Source organism: Ciconia boyciana, chromosome 10 (assembly GCF_034638445.1).
Source record: "Ciconia boyciana chromosome 10, ASM3463844v1, whole genome shotgun sequence".
Taxonomy (NCBI): Eukaryota; Metazoa; Chordata; class Aves; order Ciconiiformes; family Ciconiidae; genus Ciconia; species Ciconia boyciana.
The window spans coordinates 23,877,513-23,902,650 of record NC_132943.1 but is presented as its reverse complement, the minus strand read 5'-3'; the positions used below and the strand labels follow the sequence as shown (position 1 = coordinate 23,902,650).

The 25,138-nt window shown below is 37.3% G+C and overlaps 1 protein-coding gene across 6 annotated transcripts; it reads right to left on the bottom strand.

The window, feature by feature from the left end:
• Positions 1-1,509: 1,509 nt before the first annotated feature.
• Positions 1,510-24,860, bottom strand: HAT1 (histone acetyltransferase 1). 6 transcript variants are annotated; one of them, XM_072875231.1, is made up of 11 exons: positions 24,838-24,860; positions 22,734-22,805; positions 19,991-20,066; positions 18,117-18,237; positions 12,090-12,269; positions 11,733-11,854; positions 11,128-11,232; positions 10,678-10,784; positions 7,936-8,087; positions 6,496-6,612; positions 1,510-2,717 (listed from the first exon to the last, which is right to left on the bottom strand). In XM_072875231.1, exons 2-11 carry the CDS (start codon positions 22,792-22,794, stop codon positions 2,550-2,552), a joined length of 1,209 nt encoding a protein of 402 aa, XP_072731332.1. In that variant the 5' UTR covers positions 22,795-22,805; positions 24,838-24,860; the 3' UTR covers positions 1,510-2,549. The 6 variants fall into 6 exon arrangements, with proteins under 6 accessions (XP_072731332.1, XP_072731333.1, XP_072731330.1 ...); XM_072875232.1 differs by lacking the exon at positions 24,838-24,860 and adding an exon at positions 24,071-24,092; XM_072875229.1 differs by lacking the exon at positions 24,838-24,860 and adding an exon at positions 24,001-24,067.
• Between the last annotated feature and the right edge of the window lie 278 nt (positions 24,861-25,138).

Sequence of the window (25,138 nt, the reverse complement as noted above, 5' to 3'; positions counted from 1 at the left end):
ACTGGCAAGGCAGAAAGCTGGGAGTTTGTCTCATAGCATCCACTGAAACCTGAGTGTTTAGTCAACTTTACCATTAATGCTCGGTCTCTAAAACGTTAGTTCGAACAGACTCACCCCACAAGCCTGACAAACTAAACCGGCATACGCTCCCCAAGCAGTGGTGTCAGTGGAACTATCACTGTTCTCTAGCTGTTGTACAAGAGATTATTGCCTCTTGGCCTAGACTGCCAAGGGAATGGATAGTCCAGACACTTCGTAGACGACTTCAGGCAAAGTCAGCTAGTTTAATTTGCTGATGAAGGTTGTTTCAGATAATTGGCTTCATTAACTGTAATGGATTAGGGAGCACTCACATGGTCTTTCCTGGCAGCAGTGCTGCAGAAGCTGTAATCTGCTGCAGGATGGCAGGATTCAAAGTTTCTAGATGTCTAAGAGGCTGTTTATTCATATCTTTGGTGCCAAGAATTACTGACAAGACAGTTCCTGTAAACCAGGTCATAAGTTTTGCTGTCCACAGGCACTTCCCAACAGCTTGGAATGTTTCCAGCCCGTACTGGAATGAGAAACCATGCTCAGCCCAAGACTGCACCTTCACCACTAAGGGGACTGGAGGCACTAGTTCACCTCTTTCAACAGTGTCAACGTAAACAGCAAAAAAATATTCCAATAGATTACGAGATTAATCTGCCCTAATCACTGTGTGAGAGAAGTTTCACTATTCGGCTAAGGAAAGCGATTTTGTCCTTTCGGCTCAGTAGTTTCTTTTGTATCCATCCTGCACCATCAACTGAATATGGCAACCTCCACTACCTCTAGCATCAAGCCTGCATTTCATGACATTTCTCAGCCCTTTTGGGACATCCATATAACCCGAGGGTGATGGCAGACAAATCTCCTTTCCCTTCCCACATCAGGCACTAGAACGATGAAAGGAACAGATATGCCAGACTCCTCTGCCTTTTTATGTGTGTCCCCCCCCCGCCCCAAGTAACTTATGAAGAGGGAAGCAATGTTCAACCTCTCTAAGGGGGCAAACAGCCCATCAGGCAGTGTTTTTTCTTGTTAGTCCTACAGTTTCTTAAAAGGCTTAAGCTTCTTCGCAAGTGGCTTCAGCCTTAGTAAGGCAACAGTTGCTCAGGCAGTGTTATTGTAGGCTTCCCCAGAAGCACAAGAAGTATCCTGGACCTCTATGCAGAAACCAAATTAAAGCACAGTTCTTCAGTTCAGCTTTCCCTCTTCCAGCTTATCACCAACACCTGAACATGTTCAGTAAAAAACCAAAACAGCCAACCAAAAAAACCCACCTCAGCCCCCCAAATCCCACAACTTACCTGCAGGCTTACTACTACAATCAGGAGAGGTCTTTTTAAAATTGTTATTATTAATGAGTATAAAAGATTTGGATACTACAGTAGATGAATGACATAATATCATATAGACAAGATATCCTAGCCAGAGGAATTAAAATTTCAAAAAAGAATTTATTAGAAAATACAAAAAAATCCACAGGAGGTTTTAAACATTTGGAAAGCATTACACTTTTTCTCCACATCATATCAGATGGTAGTAGAGAGCTGTCAATCTACAAACTCCAGTTTTGAAAGCTGGACCTGAATCCTATTAGGACCACGAAACATGGTTAATAAATTTCAGTGATCCTTATTCAGATTGAGTCCTCTTGATAACAGGCCAAGACAAATCAGTTCTGAAGTCTGAACTACAAGAAAAGATATCATAATTTATTCCTGTGAGGGAGGAGAGACAGGAGGACTCAAGCCTGAGAAGTAATGGATAGCAGAATAGTCAAGGAACTATATAAAGGCACTTGCTTCCTACAGATTTGTATGTTTCTTACACTAGCTGAAGTAGAAATGCTTTTGGAGTCCTTACAAAGTCTTGGCTGTTTCCCCAGCTGTGAGGTATTTTCCTGAAATTGTGAGCCTGCAAACTTGGGGGTCTGAAAAAGACTATGCTCAAGGCCCTTCAGAGGCTTAAGTAGAATGGGTCTGATTGCTTATGGGAGCAGGATCCACTTCTAAGGAAGGGTAAGAGCCTGTACTCAGGAATCATGCCAGCCAGGCCACAGAACCAGTTTTGTAACCTGCTCCTATGACATTAAGCCAAAGAGCGCACAGGCCTTTACACAGTACAATAGGATCCAAGTAGAACAGCCTGAGGAGGATCAAGTTAGGAGAAATTTGAGAGATGCAATATTTATATTGCTTAGATTTATGTATTAACTTGCTATTCAGGCATCTATTAAGTCTTGAGGCAAAACAGAAGGGTAAAAGAAAATTCATACAATTGAAGTGATACTGTATCTGAGAATCTACGTTGTTTATTTCAGCAATAAGTGCCCCCAAACCTGAAGTACAACATTTAAAAATCTACAACACAAAAATAGAAAATATTCAAAATGCACAGAAACACAAGTCACCTTTAATGTGATTAAAACGTCACATGAGATTTTTTTGCAGTTACGTGGCAATTAAGGATGTGCTTTACAACACTGTATAGAAATTTGCAAGTTTCCTGTATAGGTAGGATCCTCATGCTTGCGCAAGTCGTTCTAGGACTCTTCGGTAATCTGAAACAAGTTGTTGGAAGCTCTCTTCTAACTGTTCATGTTGCATGTTTAGGTCTATTTGGTTCAACTGATTCGTCAGCTCCTCTGGTCTTAGACACCTTCTCATCTTGGCAAGTTCTCTCTGCTTTTTCTAAGCAATCAAACAAATAATAGTTTGAACACAACCAATAATCATCAAGAATATGATATTTCATTAAATTTATTCAATCTCAGTATCTAGTTCTTTAAGATGTCCCTAATGCTAAGAAAAACAGTGACAGTGTTTGATTAGGACATCATTTCTGTTAAAGCCGCATAGTTTCTGTATTACCAATGAACCAGTGAAGTGAAAAAATGGTTTCAAAGTTTTTCCTTAACCAAACAGATGAGGTACTTCTACTACTGAAGATGTATGGCATGAAAAATTAGACTGTAGAAAATTTACCAGGATATTTAGTTCTATGCTGACATTAGTCACACCGGTGTCCCATTATGTGGCTGTTCAGTCATCTAATTTCCCCATAACTGACTATCAAAAATTAATTTTAAGCCTCCTGAACACAGAAAACATTTCAGGAATTGTTACAAATTATTCAAAAGTTACCAGGGATTAGCAGTAACAGCATTGAAATGCAGTAAGATTATTTACAAGCATAAACATATTTGTACAGCAAGAAGATGAGGAGTTCCCCTTGCTGTGTAACATATGACATTTTTACCTGTTTCTTAAATACAAAAGATTATTTTGATGTTTTTCCTTTCCCCAGACATATTTTTTATACAGCTGATATCTATTTCTGAACTGCTCAGTTCCTTAGTTACTTTCTATTCTTCAGTCTTGACTCACTTTGTAAAAGCAGAATGTCATTCAACATTTCATTAAAAAAAGAAATATATGCATTATGCATGCCTGGCATCTTATCAATGTCTTTGCAACGCCTGTGGAATCATTGGGTTTGTTAAAACAACAACATTTTCCCAAACAATTCTACTTCTACCGTCAGTCTCAAAATCAAAGCCCTTCTGTACTCTGTTTAATTTTACACTTATTTCTCAAAGGAAAATATGTTTTCTTTCTATGAGTGATGCTGAGGGTCAGAAGGAGGCACTGGAGACCACAGTAAACTGTAAATGAGTAAGATCACAAAAACTTTGATAATCTCCCACAGATATGCAAAGTTCAGTGCAGAAAAGGAGGTTCTGTATCAGAGTCCTGATGAGGCCTCCAGGCACATTTCTGCCCAATAATCAAGAAACATTTCCTTGTAGAAAGGATGTCAAAAGCAGCATAGCTGTTCAAATTTTAGATTCATGTTAGCTCTATCTAGTCAAAATGAGTAAGATACTCAAAACATGCAATGAGTTTCCCAAACAAAAATAGAGATGAATGTATTTGAGCAAGCTTCTGTCAGTAGAAAGCCTAAAACCTCCTTATTCTAGAATTAATTCAAAGTCTGCTTAATTAACAGGAATATCTGTAAAGATTATAAATATTAACTCTGAAAAAAAGTGTCAGCTTCTAAATGCCCATTAAGTCTCATACTGTAGCTTTAAGTCATCTCTAAAGTCCAGATTCCAGCTAAAAAGCTAAATCCCTCTGCATGTTTCAGATAACCAGTTATTTCAATATCCATTTCCCTCCAAATACACTACCAGCATATCCAGACAAGATTCTGAAACTGCAATCAGTGACATTTTACCTGGGCAGTTTCAATAGGATTCTTTGACAGCAAGTTATTGGGCTGGGCAGAAAAGGATATTTTGTTTAAGTAGCAAACCCAAACAAAGTATTATGATTAATAAAAGCAGCACAGCAGTGGCGTTAACTTCCAAACGGGATGACATGAAGAACAAAGACATGATCAAGGAGACATGTCTAGCAGCACAGCCCACTAACGAGCATAAAAAGCAGAGCTCTTCAGAAATGGAGAAGCCATGGTGAAACTGAAATTTCACAAGCTGCTCACCCTCTGAACTACCTTAGAGTGATGCCCTGTTCACTAAGATACCAAATCTTTCATCTCCTGTGTTAGTAGTACTTATAGAGAGAGCAACATAGTTGGCTGTATCTGTCATTCCAATCTAGTGGTGCCATATACATTAAAATCTCAGTATTTTTAGCAACAGCCTCCTTGCTAATGTGAAAACTTCAAGGGGAATAGATGTATTACAGGTTTTTTCATCTGGGGTTTCTGCATACAGCTTTATTTCTGCTACTGTTAGCCAGGAAATAGCTGTAAGATGCAATACCATTTTTACTAAATTAAGGTAGTGGCAATTTAGAATTATTCTACATCTGTAGAGCACTGTTCAAATGAAGCTATTAAGTGCTTTATATAAAAAAATGATAGCAGCATTAGAGTATGCAGTAATATTCCCAATTCTCTATTAAAATTTGCTTCCCCCCCCTCCACATTACTATATTTATTAAAAGTTAGTTTAATTGCAGTTTTGAAAAGTTTTTGAAAACAGCACCATGACTAAAATTCATTGGAAACATTGTTTGAAATGAGTGCATGAGTAAGCTGTTTATGGTAGTTCTACCTAGTAAACAAGACAGCTGTATTTCAGAACATGAAACATAAAATCAAGGAAAGGGTTTTGGCTGCTTTAAGGATTCTTTTGAATCTTCATTGAAATAACTGAAAAATTAAAAATGCAGTATTCTGAAGTAGCAATATTGCATATCTAGCAATACAAAATCCGTTCATTATTAATGCATTTATTGCATGCAAAGACTGAAGTGGAAACAATTGCTAGAAGCACTAGAATTGAAGCTGCTTATGAAATTTGGATTTCCCCCATAGGACTTCAGTGCTGAGTGAATGAATTGAAACCATGTTAACAGTCCTGTTAGCTGAAAAAATCACAGCCTGATTCGTAGTGGACACTGCGTGAAATTTAGCAAATGAGACAAGACGCTCATGAAAGAGAACAGAAAGTGTTTTGATTAAGGTCCTGCCACTCAGCATGATGTGGTATTATCTCCAGATCAGGCAAGTATTTAATACAGTGGTGGGTTCTCATTTCTGCCAATAGCCTCCGTAAGTCCAACATGAGTACAATCAAAGTTTTGCTATTTTGGCATAACAGCGTAAGTGCTGCTTTAGGAAGGCTTGCAAGCTAATCGAGGTACTTCTCATACTTCATGAAGCTCTTCCAACAGGGTTTTCGTTGGCTTAGCGAGTACTTAATTGAAGAGAGTAGCTAACATGCTAGTTATAGCAATAAACCTAGATTTATTTGTGGTCTTTTGATTCTTAATACAAAGACTGATGCCATTAGCAACTAGGATTTTTTTTTTTAATCTGCATCTCAAAAGGTCAGTTTATGCAACACAGACCAACTATATTGAAGATCCTGAGAAGCATACTTAGTAGGAACTAACAAAGTTACACTAAGGTTATACTTGCTTAAATTTTATTGCTGAAATTATTTTATATTCCATCTGCATGGAGTTCATGTTGACATGGCTAGATTACTTCTAGCAAGCTGTTTTGTAAAGACGTAGCTAACAAGCAGAACAGGAATCTAAACTATATCTAGTCTGCAGTGTAAACTTATTACAGCATTTACCTCTCTTCAAATTTTTGGCTTGTCTAAGATACTTTTAACCTTTTCAAGAAATTGACATTTTTTCCCCCTTAAGCCTACCTGGGCATAATGCCACTTGTAGCTAGATAATGTAAGCTTAGTAGTAACTTCTTGCTGAAATTGGGCAGGAAACAGTCAGGAGCTAAACACAGGATCTTCAGCACTGCTATGTATGAATGTTCTCTGCATCTGTATACGTGTCAGTTGAACACTGCATAACTAATAGTAGTTGATTGGCAACATAATTGGCATCAACTACACTTATGGAAATGAAAGTAAAATCAAGTATAATTAGTCTTGAAAAAAGTATTAAATGATACTTAAGTCATATACACCTTATAGGGGCCAATCAATCTTCTTTTAATGTCCAACCGATAGCTTCTGGACTGTTCTGCATCACCCATATCTGTTGCACGCAATCGGAGAATTTCATAAACTCGTCTTGTGTGTTGCTAACGAACAGAAAGGAGAATAAAAACCATGTCTGAATAAAGAAGTCACTCAGTAGAACTCAAAGTGGAGAAATATTGAAATATTAAAGTAGTTCCTCAGCTTATTGGAAGATAGTCAGAGGCATGGACAAACCCTCTGTCAAACCTATTCTTCTATCTGGTGGGTTAAATGAATAAACATTCTTGTTTTTCCTTCAAAACCATTCCCTTCCATGCAGCCAGTATCTGATCTCTCAAAGCGTTGCACCAGCTGTAAAGGTGCTTCAAGGACCTGCTGTATACAAGGAGCAGAGAGTCATATACACCTTAGCCAGAGTCCAAAAATACTTCAAAGAACTGAAGGCGTGGAACTGGAGTGACATTAAGCAATATTTTACCAAACAGTATCTACTTTGCTAATTTTAATAATCTCCATACACCTACCGCCCTTCACAAGGCCTCCTGGAATTTCTAAATATGAGAACGAAACAACAATATTTGAAGTTTTCTGTTTACTAGGGAAAAACATGAAAGAATTAGTAAACTGAAAAACTGAAGTGCTTTTGGAACCAGGATCAGCTAGTATCACATCTGGGAAGAAAAAAAAATCATATTGCTACTATATTACTATTAACTGTTTCATCTATATGAAAATAGAATTTAAGACCAAGTATTCTTTTGCTGAGCAACAGAACAAAAATCAGATTGTTTGTTTGCTCCACTAACACATGTTCAGATACTGTTAAAAAAACCAAAACAATTTATCCTTTCCGGTTTAAGATATCAAGACACAAAAGGCTGCAGACATAGTTTCCTTATGCAAGCTATACCATTTTCATGAACACATTTGAATATGGCTTTACACCCCTCATCCCTCAAAGTTTTCATTAAACCACATTCAAATACATTTTTTAATTAAGCAACTCTGCTTTTTCACTACCATACTCACTAATGAGTTTAATAATTCACAGAGGAGATCACCAACAAATTTAATTGTTCAATTTAACTGTTTAGTTCTCTAACTGTTTAGAGCTGCTTTGGTAGCAGTTGTTTGCTACTTTAGCATTCTGCATTCCCAAAACAACACTTGTTATTTGTATAAATATACTTGAAAGAAATGGAAACCATGCCAAATTCTATTACATCAACAGAATTAGTAGGTTTAAAAAAAAAAAGGGCATTTATCTAAAACTGTGAGCTAGGTATCTCCCTTCCAGATATGTCCTAAAAATCTATTGAAATAAGCCAGAGTGTGTAAATTCCAAGTCTCCACCTCTATGTTTAAATTGTTATTCTACTAGTCTGATAACAATATGTCCAACTACAACTGTTCTGATTTAATACCTTATTTATTTTCAGTTTTTGTTGAGCTTCCATCACCATTTCTTGACTGAAACCTTGCATTAACTTTCCTGGGGAAAAGCAAAGCAAATCTTGACAGAGCTTTGCAAGAACAAAGTCTCTTAGCTTCACATAGTTTTCAGATGGATCTTCAGCTAGAAAAAATTAAAAAGAAAAGCACATAGTTAATATCAGCATTATTTGTTTCCTCATCTCTGGTATGTAATTACAAATAACTATGGAAAACAAAAGCAGATCCAGTATTCATCAGTATATAAACAACTGTGCTTAACTGCTATCAAATTTTTAGATGTTTGACAGTAGATATTAAGAAGATTGCAGAAAGAAAAACTTCTAATATTTTGTGTATGCAGTACCATACAGTATTATGCATGCATTTCTAAGAGACTGACAATATACATGTTTAATCCAATTTAACTCTTTGGGAAAAGAAAATTACTCAATGTATAAACCCTTTTTCTTGTATGTTCCATCTATTCTATATTTGACAGAGTGGTAGAACTACTAGAACACAAACTAATTATGTGGAAAAAGACTGGTGAAACTATCCTATTGTAAACAACTAAACTAGCCAAAGACATGTATTGACCACAAGTTATAGTCTTCGATAGCAAGGAAGACAGGGAAAAGTACAAAAGTACAAGCTTATCCAAAATTAAAAGGCTGGAAGGACCTAAGCAAAAGCTGATCTCAATTTGAAGTTACTTCCATTTTGCTTAAAGTGGCAGCATAACTATCAAAACTGTTGCTTTAGAAAAAACACCAACGTTTAGAACTAGCTTTGGTGAACATCAACATGGTCCCATATGCAACTTTGTTCCCACTTAAGAACTATGCAGAAAGAAAATGCTTTCAATGTTGTGAATAGATTTCTTTCTTCCTTACTTAATTGTTTAGACAGGTTTACTACAAATAAGTAGCAGGGTCATGTTGCCCCCAACGCTCATTCTCCTGTGGACTAGCATTGTTTAATTTATTGCTATACAGCTTATATCCCAGCTGTGTTTTTCCTTAGTTTTGAGGATCACTGTAAATAGTTGAAATTTGCAGTTTAAGGATGATCAAAAGCTAGTAAGTTACCAAGAAGAAGGACTGGGATAGAAGTTTTTGCTGTGTATATGCAGCACTGCACAACTGGCAATTTTTCGGGGGGTTGGAGAACGCTCATGATGATTGAATCAGTTAAAATGTTTTGTGCATAAGTGGCCTAATCTTGCATGGAAAGTCTTATAGCACTTATTCTGCAAAGAGATTGGAGAAGCTGTACTAAAATTGATTCAATTCCTTTTTGCTCAGATTAGTTAAAAGAAAGATGAGGCAGGTGCTGTACAGTAAGCACTATCAGCATACATTTTCCTTTGTCAGTTAGGATCACAAGTTACAAGCAGAACAAAATATTTGTCATAAATGTGAAACTCCAAAGTAATTTTTTTTTAAAAAAAGCATTAGCTCTTTGAAAGAAGTTAAGGAGATTTTCATTTCCTCTTTTCAGAAAGGTTAAAGGCTTTACTTCACAATTTTAGGTGCTACATAACCAAATATCCTGGCCATATCAAGATTGTCCAGCCTGATTTTTCCCCTCAAAACCAACAATAAATAATTTTGTAAAAGCCTTAAGTTCCATAACTTGAGTGCCATGTAAAATACTGCAAGCTCTCTCCTGCTTCATTCCATAAAGAAATTAAAACCTATTTTAGTGCACATTTACTGTTTGCTACAACCCTGCATTTAAGGCACTGAACCGTGAACATGTCACATGATTTATGCAGTACCATGTTAAGACTTTATCCTCAGCTATAAAAGCTATGTAAAGCTTTGTACTATTAAAAGGAAAAAGAAAAAAGGTAAATGCATGATGCACATGATTTCCTGTTGCATAAATGAAGTTATACTTTCTTAGGTTCCTATGAACTGGATTAAAACTATGAGGTGGATTACTTTACTTTAGGATTATCCTGCAGCAATGCATTATGAAAGCAAGTGTCCTACTGTGTTTTAATTCAAATGGGGGAGTTATTCCTAGCTAAGATGAGGTCTGAGATAGCACCTAGAACTGAATGGTCAAGTCATCTGTTTGAACTGCATTTCTTCCTATATTGAACTTGAAACCACAAGACAGATGTCATGTTTGTAGTAATTTTTTACGTTATATTTTTTATGCACATACACCCTTTTTCCCCTCTGCCATTTCCTCAATAATTTTTTATTTTTAGGTATTTGTGCACACACCTCTAATATCATGGGTGCCTTCAGCCAGCAATACATGCTCTTGGAGCACAAATTCTCCACAGATTTTCACTGTCTGTAAAATTTTGGCTTGTACGCTAACATTAATATGCTATTTTAGTTTGGTGTGTCCCCCCCATTTTTGAGTTTTGGCTAATAGGAGTAAGTTGAACAAGGAATTTGACAAAGCTTGATCTCTTGGCAAACTCAGCTGTGTATCTCACAATAAAATGGCTAATTAGCTGGTAATCCGTTCATGCTAGGGATTGGATTTTCCTGGTGTGCTGTTCTCTAAGTAAAGGATTTAAGGAGCTACATTATATACAGTTCTTCTATAAACCAGGGTACTATTAACCCTGAACTGAGCTGAAGCTAAATCTTCAAAAGGCCATTTAATTCTGACAAATGAACATGAAAGTTAGTTTGCGGGCTAACAACCTGTGAATGCTATAAGTTGCTTATTAAACAGGTGAACCGAGTTAAAAATTGAACACAAACCTGTTATATCAAGTACTGTAGGAGAAGACATGTAGTATCTATGAACTGTTTCAAGAAGCTGAGCACCGTGGCCTTCTCCTTGGAATGGTGGCAAGATCAGCATCTGGCTACAGACAAAGGAATGTATTTTCAGTTCAAATGCATGCATTTGCAAACATTATAATGTAAAGGCTTAAAAATGAAACAGTATTTCATCTTAGATTAAAGTGCATGTAGCAATCTCCATGTTAAAATGTAACTTTTAACAGAGTCTTAAAATTGCTAAATATTCAAAACTTGTTTGAGATTCCCTCCACTTCAAGAAGGGAACAATGAAATAAATCAGTGCATAGCCAGCTAATAATGGGGATTTTTTTAAACAAATCAACACCATTATAAACAAGTATTGGGAACTTCAGCAGTTCCCTCTTCTGAAATAAAAGGCAAGGCACGAGTTACGCCGCCAATTACCTTACACGTGGCCGGGTTTTGTCTGGGTACACATAGTAATTATAGACTGTCATGTAGCCTACGGTCGCAAAGAGCGTAGCTCCATCCTTATTATACTTCTCAAATCTGCAGATAAAACAGAAAGCCAAGCAGGTCAATTACAGTCGCGCTCCCATGCAGTGTCCATTTTCTTTTCCATTCTCCAACTGAATTTTCAGTGTCAGCAAGCTACTCTGTGAGGGCCCAATGGGTACACCTGCTATGTTCTGAATGTACAATTCACTTAATTGGTGTGCAGCAACTTGGATAAATCAGGCCTCTTTACAGCACTTCAGTGCACTTGCCTATTATAAAGATGAATAGGTGGCAAGTAAAAGAAAACACAGGCAAAGCTCATTTTACTGTTTAAGCCTACATTCAGGGCTCTAACGGACAACAGCATTTAATTCAGCTCTATTCTCAAGGTTTCCCAAAGCATAATGGAGGAAAACTCAAGCCTCATAAACAATGGTTTTTCTTTCCTGGGAAAAATATCATTATACTGCTCCAATAATTGGCCAGCCACAATTAAAATGCAGGCTTTGTGGAGGTAATAAGGTCCACTGTTGCTTTAGAACTGTACTTACACTAGAAAGTAGTTCCATCTTTCATCATCTACATCAATAAAGCTAGCAGTTTCAATAAACCACATCAAGAACGTCTGAAGCCTTTCATGATATTCTCGAAAGCCTGGACATGTCATGTCGGCCTAGGGAAAAAGCCAGGAGAAGTCAGGTGAAACCTATCACAGATGTAGGAGGAAAAAAAAAAAAGGCAAAACCTAATTAAATTCTCCAATACAAAAAAGCACATTTATAATTATTAATAAACTGGTAAAATGTAGTATTTATATACTATAGTTGAAACATTACTGAAGGTGCGTCACTGCAAAATAAAGTTTAATTTGGTTGCTCAAAAGCAGAAGTTTCACTTATTTTTCATACCTTGTATATTTGATATGTTATATCTTCACCAGCTTCCTCGTTATGGACAGAATATGTGTGTAGCAGCATTCCAAAGGGCTTGAAGTTGACCTCCTTCTCCAGCAGAGACACAAAGTCATCTGTGTTTGTGCAAAAACCAGGAGGAATGATTTCTCTAATTTTACTTTCAACATCGTCTGCCTGGAGATTATAAGAGGAGGCAGGACCAGTGGAAGATTAGAAAAAGACAGCATTGATGTCACTATTGTGCTGTAAGAAATGAATATAAAAGAGGTGCTATGGCCTAACAGTAATTAAAAAAAAAAAGAAAAAGAAAGCATTCCTGTTGTTCAGTAGTGACCTTCCAGCAAGTAAAGGAACTGCACTGACGAGATCCAGAAAGGTCACAATCCAGCCACTGTAACTATCAAAAAGCTCATAGTTACAGCATAAGTTCATGAATGTTTGTGTGTTTGAAGATTGTTACATTTGTCCAAGTAAAACCTAAGAGTGTTGATAGCTATTCTGAAAGTGCAGCATATTCAGAAGCTAAGACTTTCCAGCCAGCAATTCTCCAAGACTATGCTACACAGTCTTGCAGAACTCAGGTTCCCAAACAAGCAGCTTACAAGACATATTAGGTGGTGCAGAACTAAGCGGAGGAAAAGGGACAAAAACCAAAAATGGTAGCTCCCAAACAGGAAAGTGACAGCTAGCACACTCTTGCTTTCTTACATCTCCCTGCTTGAAATGCCTGCCTATAGAATCAGCTGCAAAACACATTACAAACTCAGAAGACAACATCCTGCATTCAAATCAAATAACATTTTGAAAACAAAATTTGACATAAAATAATAAAAATATAATTTAAGGATACTGTCAGCAAATCTGACCTGTAGTCTAACATACTGGGGAAGAAATATTCTGACACCAAAATTAAATTCAGAGATTAAAATTACTCTTTTCAGATAACCGAAGTGAAAGTTAGAGACTATCAGCTGAGCAGACTTCATAATCCTTTTCAGATCCCAAAAAGACCACTTGATTGAATACATTTACTACTCCTTTTTAACCATGAATATTTGATGAAGTTTAACAATAACGTATTACTGCTTCTCACCAGGCAATAAAACTTAATGAATTGGTCTCAACTTAACAAAACCGTACTCCTCAATACAACCCCTAAAAGCCTGACATTACATTCAACAAAATGAGCTTACATTCAATTCAAACTTCCCTCTGGACAATGAATCCAGGTTTTTACTTAATGGAGTTTGCCGTGAGTTCAGCTGTAATGTTTGTATTGTATCTATTTCCACAAGGACTGACACAAGAACACTTTGTGTTAACTTACTAAGCAGCTCTTTCACACCATTTACATGCATGATGGGTATTAGTTCAAAACCAAGACCCTTGCTACTTAGCATTCAAAACAGGGAAATTAAGATGCTTAGAACAAAATACACTACAAAAGGCTAATACAACATGCTACTAATTCCTGTCCTTTCAACCATAGTCCCTTAAGTAGAACCAATGCACCTGCAAATGAATAGCACTTTATCATTCAGTTACATTTTTAGGATAGAGAAAGATGGATGTAGTTCAGCACAAACAAGTTTTATTCTTAATGGTTTGGTACTACCAACATTTATATTTATATTTGTAGAGAGAGCTATTAAGCAGTTAAAATATAGCTCTACAATACTTAGTGTAAGAACCCAGTTAAAATGCGTACAACCTTTACATCCATTTCATTCTCAAAACAAAGGAGATGCTTTTATTGGAACCTTTGCTATTCTCAAAGCAATATTAGTTAAATGTATTTTCTTCACACTTACTGATTTAGCTGCATTACACAAAATCAGACATTTTTTTCAGAATCAATGAATTATGTAAAGAAAAAGTATTTGTATGGAACACATTTTAGAAATGCTTTTTTTTAAATTGTGCAAATGCATTGTTTACACAAATCTTAAGTCTGCACTGCTGACAAAGCTGTAGGAAACCGCAACTATGAATCTGTAGCGACTTTCATTTTATGTATCTGAAAAAGGCATGTAAAAACAATCTATAATTAAAACAAGACTTCCAAGCGTCAGTTCAATAACTCAGACTATGTAGAAGATATCTAAAAAGGGTGAATATGCAGTAGTAAGTATTATATAAATAAATGTTTAAGCAATTTTGCTCTCCTCATGTTTTTAAGTTTCTTCATTAGTGATAAGGAAGACAAACTTTCACCTGCTGAAAGCATGTAAGATAATACATCCATCACTGACTGCCACCACAGAAAAATCTTGTTTTCCATAAAATAGAAAGAATTAAATCATGAGAACAGAGGCTTAGCAGATAAAGCAGTAGATAATCCTTCTTAGTTCTATATGACCACAACATATTTTTCACCTACTGCCTCCTAAAAGTTCTCTCCCTTTGAAATGGGGTCTGACATAATTTAAGAAAATAAGCTATAGTCTTCAGTTACTTTTAGGGTTAACAAGATCTCCCTTTCTGACAGAGGAAATCCCAGAATCCTCAGTCTGAGTGGTGGCATAAGTTTAAGTGATCCAATTTTCAGTTAGTAAGTCCTGGAATACTGGAATCTAGAAATATCAACAGCATACAAATAATCTGTTTTGTTAATACTTGTACTTTTTAATAGAAACATTCATTACGTAGTAGGCACTTTCCAAACACTGCTCTCTGAGGTGCTCATAATCCAAGGAGTTACCAAAAATTTGTTTACTGCCTTTCCCTTCCTATTTCTTTGATATTGGCAAAAGGTCAATTTCTTTTATCAGAGCAAGGCACTCATCTTACCAATTGGCATGGATGTATACAATGATGCACAAGTTTCTGTTCAGAAAAATAATCCAGTTGACTGCTGCAGCAGTGTTAAACACAGGCAAAGCCACTTACAATGAAGTGTTCAAAAACCTGAATGAAGCCAGCCAAGAGTTGTTGAGCTTACGGTTCACAGAAGTACTGCCTGTAATGTATTACCTTCATAATCAGAATCATGTGAGGTGATGATGGGGAATCTGGTATAGGCGTGTAACTAAACTTGATTTGTAGTTGGACTATTTAAGTGGGCAGTGTCTCTTTGTACATTGCATTTGACTCTGGATAATTTTACTATAGAGATTATTCTTGTACTAACAGACAGTTATGACATTTGTATACCATGTAGATGCTGTTTCAAAGTGGCTTCATTTAAAATAATTATAGAAACATATCTGAAAGCTCAATTTCTCTAACAATTATATGTATTCATTCCACTGGGCAGCAATGGAGTGATCAGTAGTATTACTGAAAACAAGGATGTCCGATATTAAAATTACACTTTTTCATTAACTTGTGTGTAAACCAAATGTATTAGACCAGCTGCAAAGCAAGAGAAATGCATTTAAAGACTGTTTCAGAGGTTAGTGAAATACTTTCCCTCACCCCACCATAAAATCAAGATGAAAAGGAGGATACTTGAACAGCTGCAAATCTCAAAGCAGCAACCAATTCGGAGGTCAATGCTATTAATATTTACACTAGAAGAAAGCAGCCTCTCTTCAGATATTTGAAAGAATCAATTCCACCCAAGGGATAAATTCTATTCATTTTCACTAAATGAATTGCCAACTTCTGTTCAAAACATGATCATACTTTGCTGAGCCTTCCCCACTAATGTGGTTTAGATCCATCTTTAGGGAGATGATATTAAAATGCATAAATATGACTGGCTCTTGACATTTCAGGATCTTTTTCCTCATGTTTGAAAAGACCTTAGAGAAAAAAAACAGTGGTATTGGGAGGAATATTTCTGTCAGTCCCTAGCAGAGATTGTAGCAGCTGCTTTAGCAATAATGGAACCAAACTTAGTATAATAGAATAAAACCACTTGCTGTTGAACGGGCTCGTGTGGGTATTTAGGTACAAAATCCTAAGCTGTGAATACCTTTACAGAGCATTAAAACTAACTTCTCACTTACAACCAGTTATGTCAAAGGCAAAGACTGCTGTCCTTTCCTAAACACCATCTATTCACAACACAAAGATTACCCGTCATGTATGGCAGACAGTCCGTGTCTTAGTATGGTTATCTTGAAGGAGCTGAGATCAGCAACCAGTTAACTTAGAAGAGTAAATGTTAATATGCATTTAAATTAACACCCTGCTGTAATGACAGCTTATGTTTTAATCTCTGCAAATGCATTCATATCTTAAGGTGGTTAAACTAATGGCAAATAGAAATGCAGAACAAGATTGATGACCATCATCTTTTGTCCTACTAAGATTTACATATAGCCATTACGAGCAGCCTATTTGGATGCACAGTATTAACAATACCAAGGGAAGCCCAGGGTAAGCTACCACATTCTTCCAAATCAGTCAAAGCTTGTGAATACTCTGGAGAGTATACAGAAGCCTCGCTCAAAAAGATCATCTTTTTTGTCCCCACCTCAAACCCTTAAGCAATTGGAGGAATAATTCAGTAGAGGAAGCAGGGCTTCAAAGAAGCAAGGATTCTGAGCAATCAAAAAAGTCACAAGAGTGCGCTCAGAGCAAGACAGGCCTTGTTTACCTTGCTCATACCTCCAGAAAAGTGAAGTGGCTTTGTTATTTGTACAAAAAAATAGACTGTGAGTAAAAAGGTGCTATGGTGTGGATTCCTGTTGTGACAGGATTTTGAAATTATATTGGTGAAAGGTTGGACTGTTTTTAATGATTTCTACTTTGCCAACAGGCTTTCATTTTTTCCTTATTTCTAAAAGCCTTCCAAAGATTGCAGAGCATGACCTTTCACTCCTAAGAAATGTTGCCCTAGCCTCAAAAGTATTTCAGACATGTCCAGGCACTTAGCCTGTTGAACTAAGTATATTCTAATACAACTTCAGAACAAGGAAGGGCAAATCTTTAAAATTCATTTAACAAAGTCATTCCAGTACTTTTGTTTAGAATAGGCCTTTCCTTGCAAATATTTAAATAAACTCCAATGAATATGAAATTAGGAACTTAAAATACAGCTTAAGTCATAAAGATGTTTACTTTTTTTAAAAAAAGCTTTCCTCAGGCAGAGTAATTTGAAGTCAGTGCAAACATATAGCCATTTCACACTACAGAGTATTACAAAGACTCATCAATAACCATATCAATAGTGCTTTTGGAAAGAAATCAACTCAACTTTTTCTTCTTATAACTAAGTAAAACTCAGATGATGTTAAAATTGAGTTTTTCTAAATAACTGTACGGATACTTATACAAGTATTTAACAGTTAAAAACATTGTTAAGAAGATATTTTATTCCTATTTGTAAGTTCCATATACCTTTCTTCAGTTGGCTGAAAGACTGATTAGCTTAGCTTTTGTGTGGTTATCTCAAATATTCTGAGAGCATATAGACAGAAGGATTAAAAAAAAGCTTTTCTACAAGTGTTCTATGAGCTTGGAAAACCTGTAGGCAAAAAGACCAAAAAAAAAGTAAAAACACCCAAAACCCCCAAACCAAACAAAACATCCTGCAAGTAATTGTATTATTGTATTCCTTAAAGATGTAAAGCACACATGATACCCAGCCAGAAGTTTCTAATCTCGTTTCTGCCTTACTTTTTCTCCACATTTGCCATTTAAAGAGATACAGTCAAGCATCCTACCTCATGCAGTGCTTACAGAAACTTCCTTTTCCTTCTTACTGAATTCTCTTCAACATAAAAAACCCCACCAATGCTAGTCCTCCTCCTGGAGACAGTTAACATGAAAATACAGACTTGCTAAGTTGCTGTGTTTTTTTGTGGAACCCGCCTTGGTACTGGCACCTCATGTTTGACTGTACTGTTTGACACAATTTTGATGGTACTGCAGTCAAAGGAGCAACAACGGGAAAACGTACAGATGAAGTTCAAAGCTTTTTTTCAGCTTAGCAATTAAGGGAAGCTTTGTTTGTTTGCTTTTAATGTAAATCATGTTTGGGTGGGCAATTACTAAACCTAGCATTCTTGTCGATATCCCAACTAAACCTTCTCAGTAATATTTTAAGTGCAGGTCTTGTTCTGTCTTTACCTCCACACAGTCAAACTTTTCATTAACTTTAGATGTATATTCGATGCGGAAGAGTGTGGACAGGTTACCAGCGATATAGTACAAGAGGATCTTCAGTCCCTTGTAGCCAAAGGCAACTTCACTGAGGAAGGAGAAAAGAGCAATCAGGAACTCTATATAAGTTTCACAGCAAAACATTCACATCACAGAGCTTTCATTTCGTAAGCTTTGAAGTTCACATCATCTTTCCCAGTGAGGTATACTAAGCTTCCTAATAGGAAAAGGGAATCAAACTGGATGTGCACTATCTAGACAGAGGTACAGCCTTTACACTATTTCTACTAGTTATTTTGCTCCTCTAGTGGAGAAATAGAACATGTTCCTGAACTCAGTAAGGCAGTGTCTGTGCACTTACTGTGGCAGCTCAAGAAAGAATATCTGAAATAGCTAATACTCCAATTATGTTTCTCAGTATCTTAAACTCATTAAAGTTTATATTAATTGATCAATAACATTTATTAAAACTTACTTTGCAGTGTAGTATAATATTTTGGAATACACTACTGCAATTTATACTGTATAAAACAGATAAACAGCCACAGCAATAAGCATGTTTTTGGTGGACAGTTTGTGTACACTTATCCAACCTAACTAGAACCAAGTAAATGCTAAAAAAGGTACGGAATACAAAAGCCTTTTTTACAGTTTGAAAATATGAGTTGCCTGAACATAAACACTATACTGTTGTGAAGTACAGAGAATTCCTTTTCAGGCAAAAAACTGAACTGCAGAAAATGGTAATGTTCACAAAGAAACAGGTTCCTTTTTTTTGTTATTTTAATGCATAGTTAACTTTTTTTACCGAGATTTTTCTTTTATGGTAGCACACTTATAATTTAAAATTTGAAGTGTAAGTGCCAGAACAAGAATTTGCTTGCTAGTTACACTGACAGATTGGAGAGTTCTCCCACTACTAAAAGTATAATTATTGTCAATGATAGCTGCAGTAGGTGACTAATAGTGTAACTAATTTTATTACAATTAATATAGGTAGTTCATCTTACTCGGAGTACGTAGAATGCTTTCTAAAGGAAATTAAGAAACTTAAATATTTCAAGAAGTCCACAGACACGTGCACATGGATTTTCCTTAGCAGTGGGGTTCTTTTGTTGCTGGTTTTTTTTTTTTTTTTTTTTTTTAAAACTATGGCCAGATTGTTGAACATCACTCTTCTGAAAATATTAAATGACACTTTAGCCACTATGTCCCTAGTGCTAACTTCCCTACAATATTCATGAAAGTCAGCATACTTAAAAAAAAAAGAAGAAACAATACTTTTCTATAGTTTCTGTATCCCCTGCACATCTAACTAGTTACAAGCGTACATATTAGAGAAAATAAACCCCTGAATTCTGCACAGTTAACATTCAATGATCTAGAACAGCCATCAATGTGAGTTTAAGTTAATACTTGACTTCTGTGTTTTATTCACTAAAAATCCCATGGAGTAGTAAAAAATAAATTGATATACTATTGCTAGATACTGTTTTTTGGTACATATTACTGTGAAAGTTATTAGCAAGAATTGATAATTCTTTCCTAATCTTAGAAAAATGCCATGAACACAATACCCACTTAAACAAGTAATTCTGACTGAAAAATCAGGTATTTCACTCTCTGCTAATCTACCTCAAAAACAGCATATAAAATGACTACAGGCTCAAACTCTATGAGCTAGGCACCAAGGCCACTGTTTAACTATGCAGTCATAAAACTGAAGTATTGCTGTGTCATTTAAAATAGCTTGGTATAGCAGGATTTCTTGTTTTCTAACAATTTGGAAGCAACTTCCCCCTTCCAAACCTATTAATTTGACTCTTGGTACTTTAACTTACTCGTCTCCAAACACTTGATGGCTATACTCTGGATTAAATGTTGTGTTGTCATCCTCCAAATCCTCAGGAAAGCGAACTGAGGGGGGAAAAAAAAAAAAAAACAGAAAAAAAGAGCATGACCAAGTCATCAGCTTCAGTTTGTTTATCCACAGATACCATGCCAGATGTTCATGCATTCTTCCACTAGAGTCAGGCAACTTCAGTCATGAACCTATCTACGTTAGGCTAGCATACAAATGAAATAAAGACATCCTGTGCAATTTAGAAGCATGTTATTTGATCCGAGAAGATCAAATCATTAAGCAGAATAAATGTGAGAAATTGACACAGATGTATACATGTATATATTTCATACATGTATCTCCTGAACATTACTGCCTTTAACTTCATGTTGAACACTGAGGACACTGCCCAGCTGGATATTCCCACAGTAAGCCAGACAGATCATGTAATCAATGTTGCCTTCTCATTCTGCCATTCTTCTCCTACATGCAGGTGAGAACACTTCACTGTAGGGGGTTTTCATGGAGTGATGAATGGAAATAAATGTTTATGTGCATTTATGTTCATGTCAAAGTCTTGGAGAATCAGCATGGATACATACAAAACAGCTGCACCAATACTATACTGGTACTTTTACCAATATTACCAAAATAATTAGTGATTTTTTTTTCTGTTTACTTTTCCTCAAAGTCTAGTATTAAACAAGATATTTTCTGGTAGTGTAAAAATATTCACTATAATGGCATCTACTCAAACTCAGTAACTTACTGAACAAGCATTTTATTCATGCTTATGGAGTTACAGCAGTTGCTCCACAGTAATTGTGACAGGAGTTCTTTCATCATAAAATATATGATTTATGATTAGTAGATGAAATTAGAGATTAAAGAAGGATTTTCTAGGAAAAAATTTAGATGACTGAGATACTAGATTCCCAAACATCCTCTGTGTATTTGCAGTTAAAAAAATACCTAAAGTTGTAAGGGATATAACTCTTAATTTAGGCATTAAAGTGATAGTTCAGCCACATTAACGAGGCACAGGTAGCTCAAGACAACAGTCACACATTTTTAATGTTGAATGAGTCAATACTGCATTAGCATGAACTTCCAATGTTGTAGGAGTTAATATTGCTGTTAAAGCTTTTTTTTTTTACAGCATGTGGAATATTGAACTACAGCTTCATTGCTGCTTTACTCCAATAAAAGTTTTTTCTGATGATATTAAAAAGGAATTATTCAAAGAGAAAAATGCAAATGAGGAGTGTTCTAGTGACAAGATGAAAGTTTGGCCCTCTCAAAAGCAAAAGAGAATGGTTGCTCTTGTCTTCTCAGGTTTAATTCAGAGTGCAAAGAGCAATTCTGAATTGTCACCATGGAAGAGATTAGGACCCTGAAGAGGCTAGTGTATGACTGCTTTTATATGCACGTGGGAAATACATGCCTTTTTTTTTAATGGTACCACTTTGTAGCTTCTCATAATTTCTTTTAATTTAATTTGTATGTGGAATATCTACACTCTCTGAAATAAAAGAGGAAGCTAAAAATATTAGCTGAGATGGGCAATGGCTACCTTGATTAAAAACCCTCTAGCAGTCTCCCTGAAACCTGACATAGTAGCTCCTCAGATTTCTAGACAAAATTCACTCAGATACCATTCTCTCTCATTCTTTTCTTTGGTTTTAGAAAGGTGGAGGAGAAAAATAAAATGTTACATCTAGTCGTAAAACCATTATTTGAAATAATGTTTAAGAGGAAGAGAAATACTTCACAATTACAGTGGCTTAAAGACTTAAGTATTTTGGTTATAATGACATTTTGGCTCACAAGCCAAAGGTGATTGTGTATTAAAAATGCTACTAAACTATACAGAACAGACTGCTAGTAGTAGTTCTGAAAAGTGCTTAAACAGGTTCATTACTTTAATTTTCTTAATAAATTATGGTATTTGTACTGCTCAAGGGAACAAATTGCTGAAGGGCTGGAAAGATTAAAAATTAAACAGGTATGCCTTATTCTTCAAGTTATTACTGCTGCACATAAGTTTGAGATATAAGCAAGTCCACCAAGAGTTCAGTAATTCAGTCTGTATTCTGGGTGTCCCAGTAAGCAAATTAGCTATAGAGAGCAATAAACAGTTCTCAAAAGAGTGAGATTTTTTCTCTTCAGCTTCTAAACAATTTTCATAAAAAATGTCTTGTGTAATCCAGATTGGGGGGGGAGGAAGGGCAGCAAAAAAACCAACCCAACAACACTTTTCAGTCTTCTTTCTTGCTTTTATTTTTTTCCCCTCAGAGAAAGAAGAAAGGGAAAGATGTTAAAAAATATATAACTAGATACTTGTAACCCTAAAGAAGTGAGTTCTGTTGCTATGGTCCCCATGAAGAAAAGACACATAATTAAGACTGCACTATAGCGTAAGGATTAGAGAAGAAAAGGGAAACTAAAAGAACATAATGAATACTTCAATAAAATAAGACAAGATATAATTCCAATGCACTGTGGTAACATGCTAATAAATTGCTGATGACATTATTACACAGAAACAGGACTAAATTTCTATAGCTGTACTTTAATCATAGTAGTCTCAGCAAAACTAGACTATGTATTCCTATTCTTGTGTTTGTATATTTAAATAAGTACATATTAAAACCTTGGTGGATTTAAGTATAAGGAAGTTTCTTAAGAAGGTACCAAAATATTCCAGTATCAAATGCACAATATTTAAAAAGTGACATTACCTAGTTTCAGCTGAATTGCTTCATTTGTATTACACTTGTATTCAGCCAGCTTCTTCTCCATAGCAGTAAGTCCTGAAGAAAAAATTTTTTTTAAAAGAGTTGAGGTGTGCAATCTATGTGTCACTACGACTCAAGGAACATACTTAGAAAAAGGTTCTCAAAACCAGAAAAAACACAACACAAACCCACCAAAAATACTGAACAAGTAGGTAAAAAAAGGCTACAATACGCTACAATGTGTAAAAGGAATATAGAGATCTCTCTCAAACACTTTTCTGGAACTAGAACTAAGAACTAGAACACAGACCACAAGTACCTCTGTTTTTAGTTTCTGAGAATGAAGGGCACTACAATAAAAATATTTAAATGTTCTAAGTTATTACCAATAAGACATATTTGAAAGCTGTAAGTAGAAATTAAGAATTCAGTCTAACAGATGTTTCTTTTAAAGAATATGTTAAGTAACATGTTTCAGGGCATTTCAAGTGTTTGCATTAACTCATTTACATAAACAGGTGTTCATGAACTACACAGGCATGTACACCACCAGCAATTATCTAGTTACCACTCCTCTTCCAGAGTGAATGCGGAAGGAAATAACAAACAAATTGCATCTGGTCAGTTTTTCAAAGCATAATCCAGCACAGAAGACATATGTCACTTATCATGGTATTTTTTAATGCTTTACAAATCCAGCCTCCCTTCATTCCAGAAGTCTCATCAGAAAGTTCTTCCTCTAACTTTAAACAGTAAAAACAGGTTTGGGTTTTTGGTTCCCCAGTAAACTAAATGACATGGAGGTACACTCTGGCTTACCACTACTAAGCGTGGGGACCGTGAGCCCGAGGACGCCTGCCTGCCCAGCAGCAGCATGTCCGTAACAACAGGGGGGCGGAAAGTTAGCCGCGCTCCCCACCCAGACACCCGATTCCCCGGTCGTCCGAGCTCACCGCGATGAGCCCTCACCGGCACCCCCGCCCGCTGGTCCCGCCACGGCCGCCCCGAGCTCACGCTCCACTTCCTTGCCCCATGTCCCGGCCACAGGGCTGCCACTCGCGGGCCGCATAAGCCCGGCCGAGGGGAACAGTGTCGACCGCCCCCGGGGCTCCACTCCCCCTCACGGAGAGGCGCCGGCAGCGCCCAGACCTGTTCCCCCAAAGCGGCCAAGCCACCGCCCCCCTCGGCGGTCAGGGTGGCAGGGCGGGGGCCTTGTCAGCCCTTGGAGCGCAGGCGGGCGGCGCAGGGCAGACCAGGCCCGGGGTCTCACCCGCCATTTCCGAAGAGCGGCGGCGGCCCAGTCACCCGGGCAGAACGAATCAACCCGCGCACCCACTCACCGGAAATGAGCGCAGAGACATACACTTCCGCTTCCGCCCGCCGAAACGGGGCAGCGGGCCGCCAATAGCTGCCCTATGCGAGGCGCGTAGCCCGTGCGCATGCCCGGCGCTGCCCCGAGCCGTCCCGGCGGGAGCCTTTCAGAAGCGCATCCGCGCGATTGCTCGTTTGCATAGCCCCGCCCCTAGGGAGCCGCCGGCAGGAGCCCCGGCTGACTCGGCCTATCCGACGCACATGCGCAGTGCTCCCTGCCGCAGCCTCGCACCTGCCCCGGCCCCGCGGGCCCGTGCGGCGGCAGCGGGCCGCGGCGGGCAGAGCGGCGGGCTGGGCCCGCGGGTCCCACTGCCGCTTCTCTTTCAGGGGTAGGAGTGCCTTCTCCGCGACGGCTGAGCGCTTTGGACAGGGGCGGTTTAACCCTGCCCCAACCCGTGGGCTACATCGAAGGGTAGCCCTTTGTGAAGAGGCGTAAAATACCGCATCTTCCCATCCCGCTTTGGAGCGGGCAGAGCAACCTCTTCTACTTCGACTCGTTCTGCACCTACAGACCTCATCGCTCAGTGCCACTGTTCAACTGAGGAAAAAAATAGAGCTTTATCATTAGTAAAAAGAAAGCCATATGCTGAACGCCTTGTTACAGCCACTGCGGGAAGGACCATGGAGATGTTTGCAATTTTCTTTTAAGGGTCTGTTTTCAGATGCACACTGTTACTCTTCAACTAGCGTATACATGGACTTGCTGAACAAGACAGTTTAGTGGTCAAATACTTACCAAATAGGCAGATTTCCAGCAAAACTATTTATGTTGTCAGCTGTCAGGTAGGCACATGCATAGTATGTGAACTCCAAGTTATCTTCAGGAAGTTTTTGTTGACCCGTAGCCAAAAAATTTTCTGCTTTCTAGAGAAAACCAGTTGTTTTAAACTTACAGAGGTGAGTCATTGTTTCATAACTACCATTATAAACTCCCAACTACTATATTGTAGTTTTGTATCTCACTCTTGTCTGAGGTATAACAGAAGCCATCCTTTTTGTGTTTTCCTGTAACCTGGAATAAAAGAGATCTTGTTGGG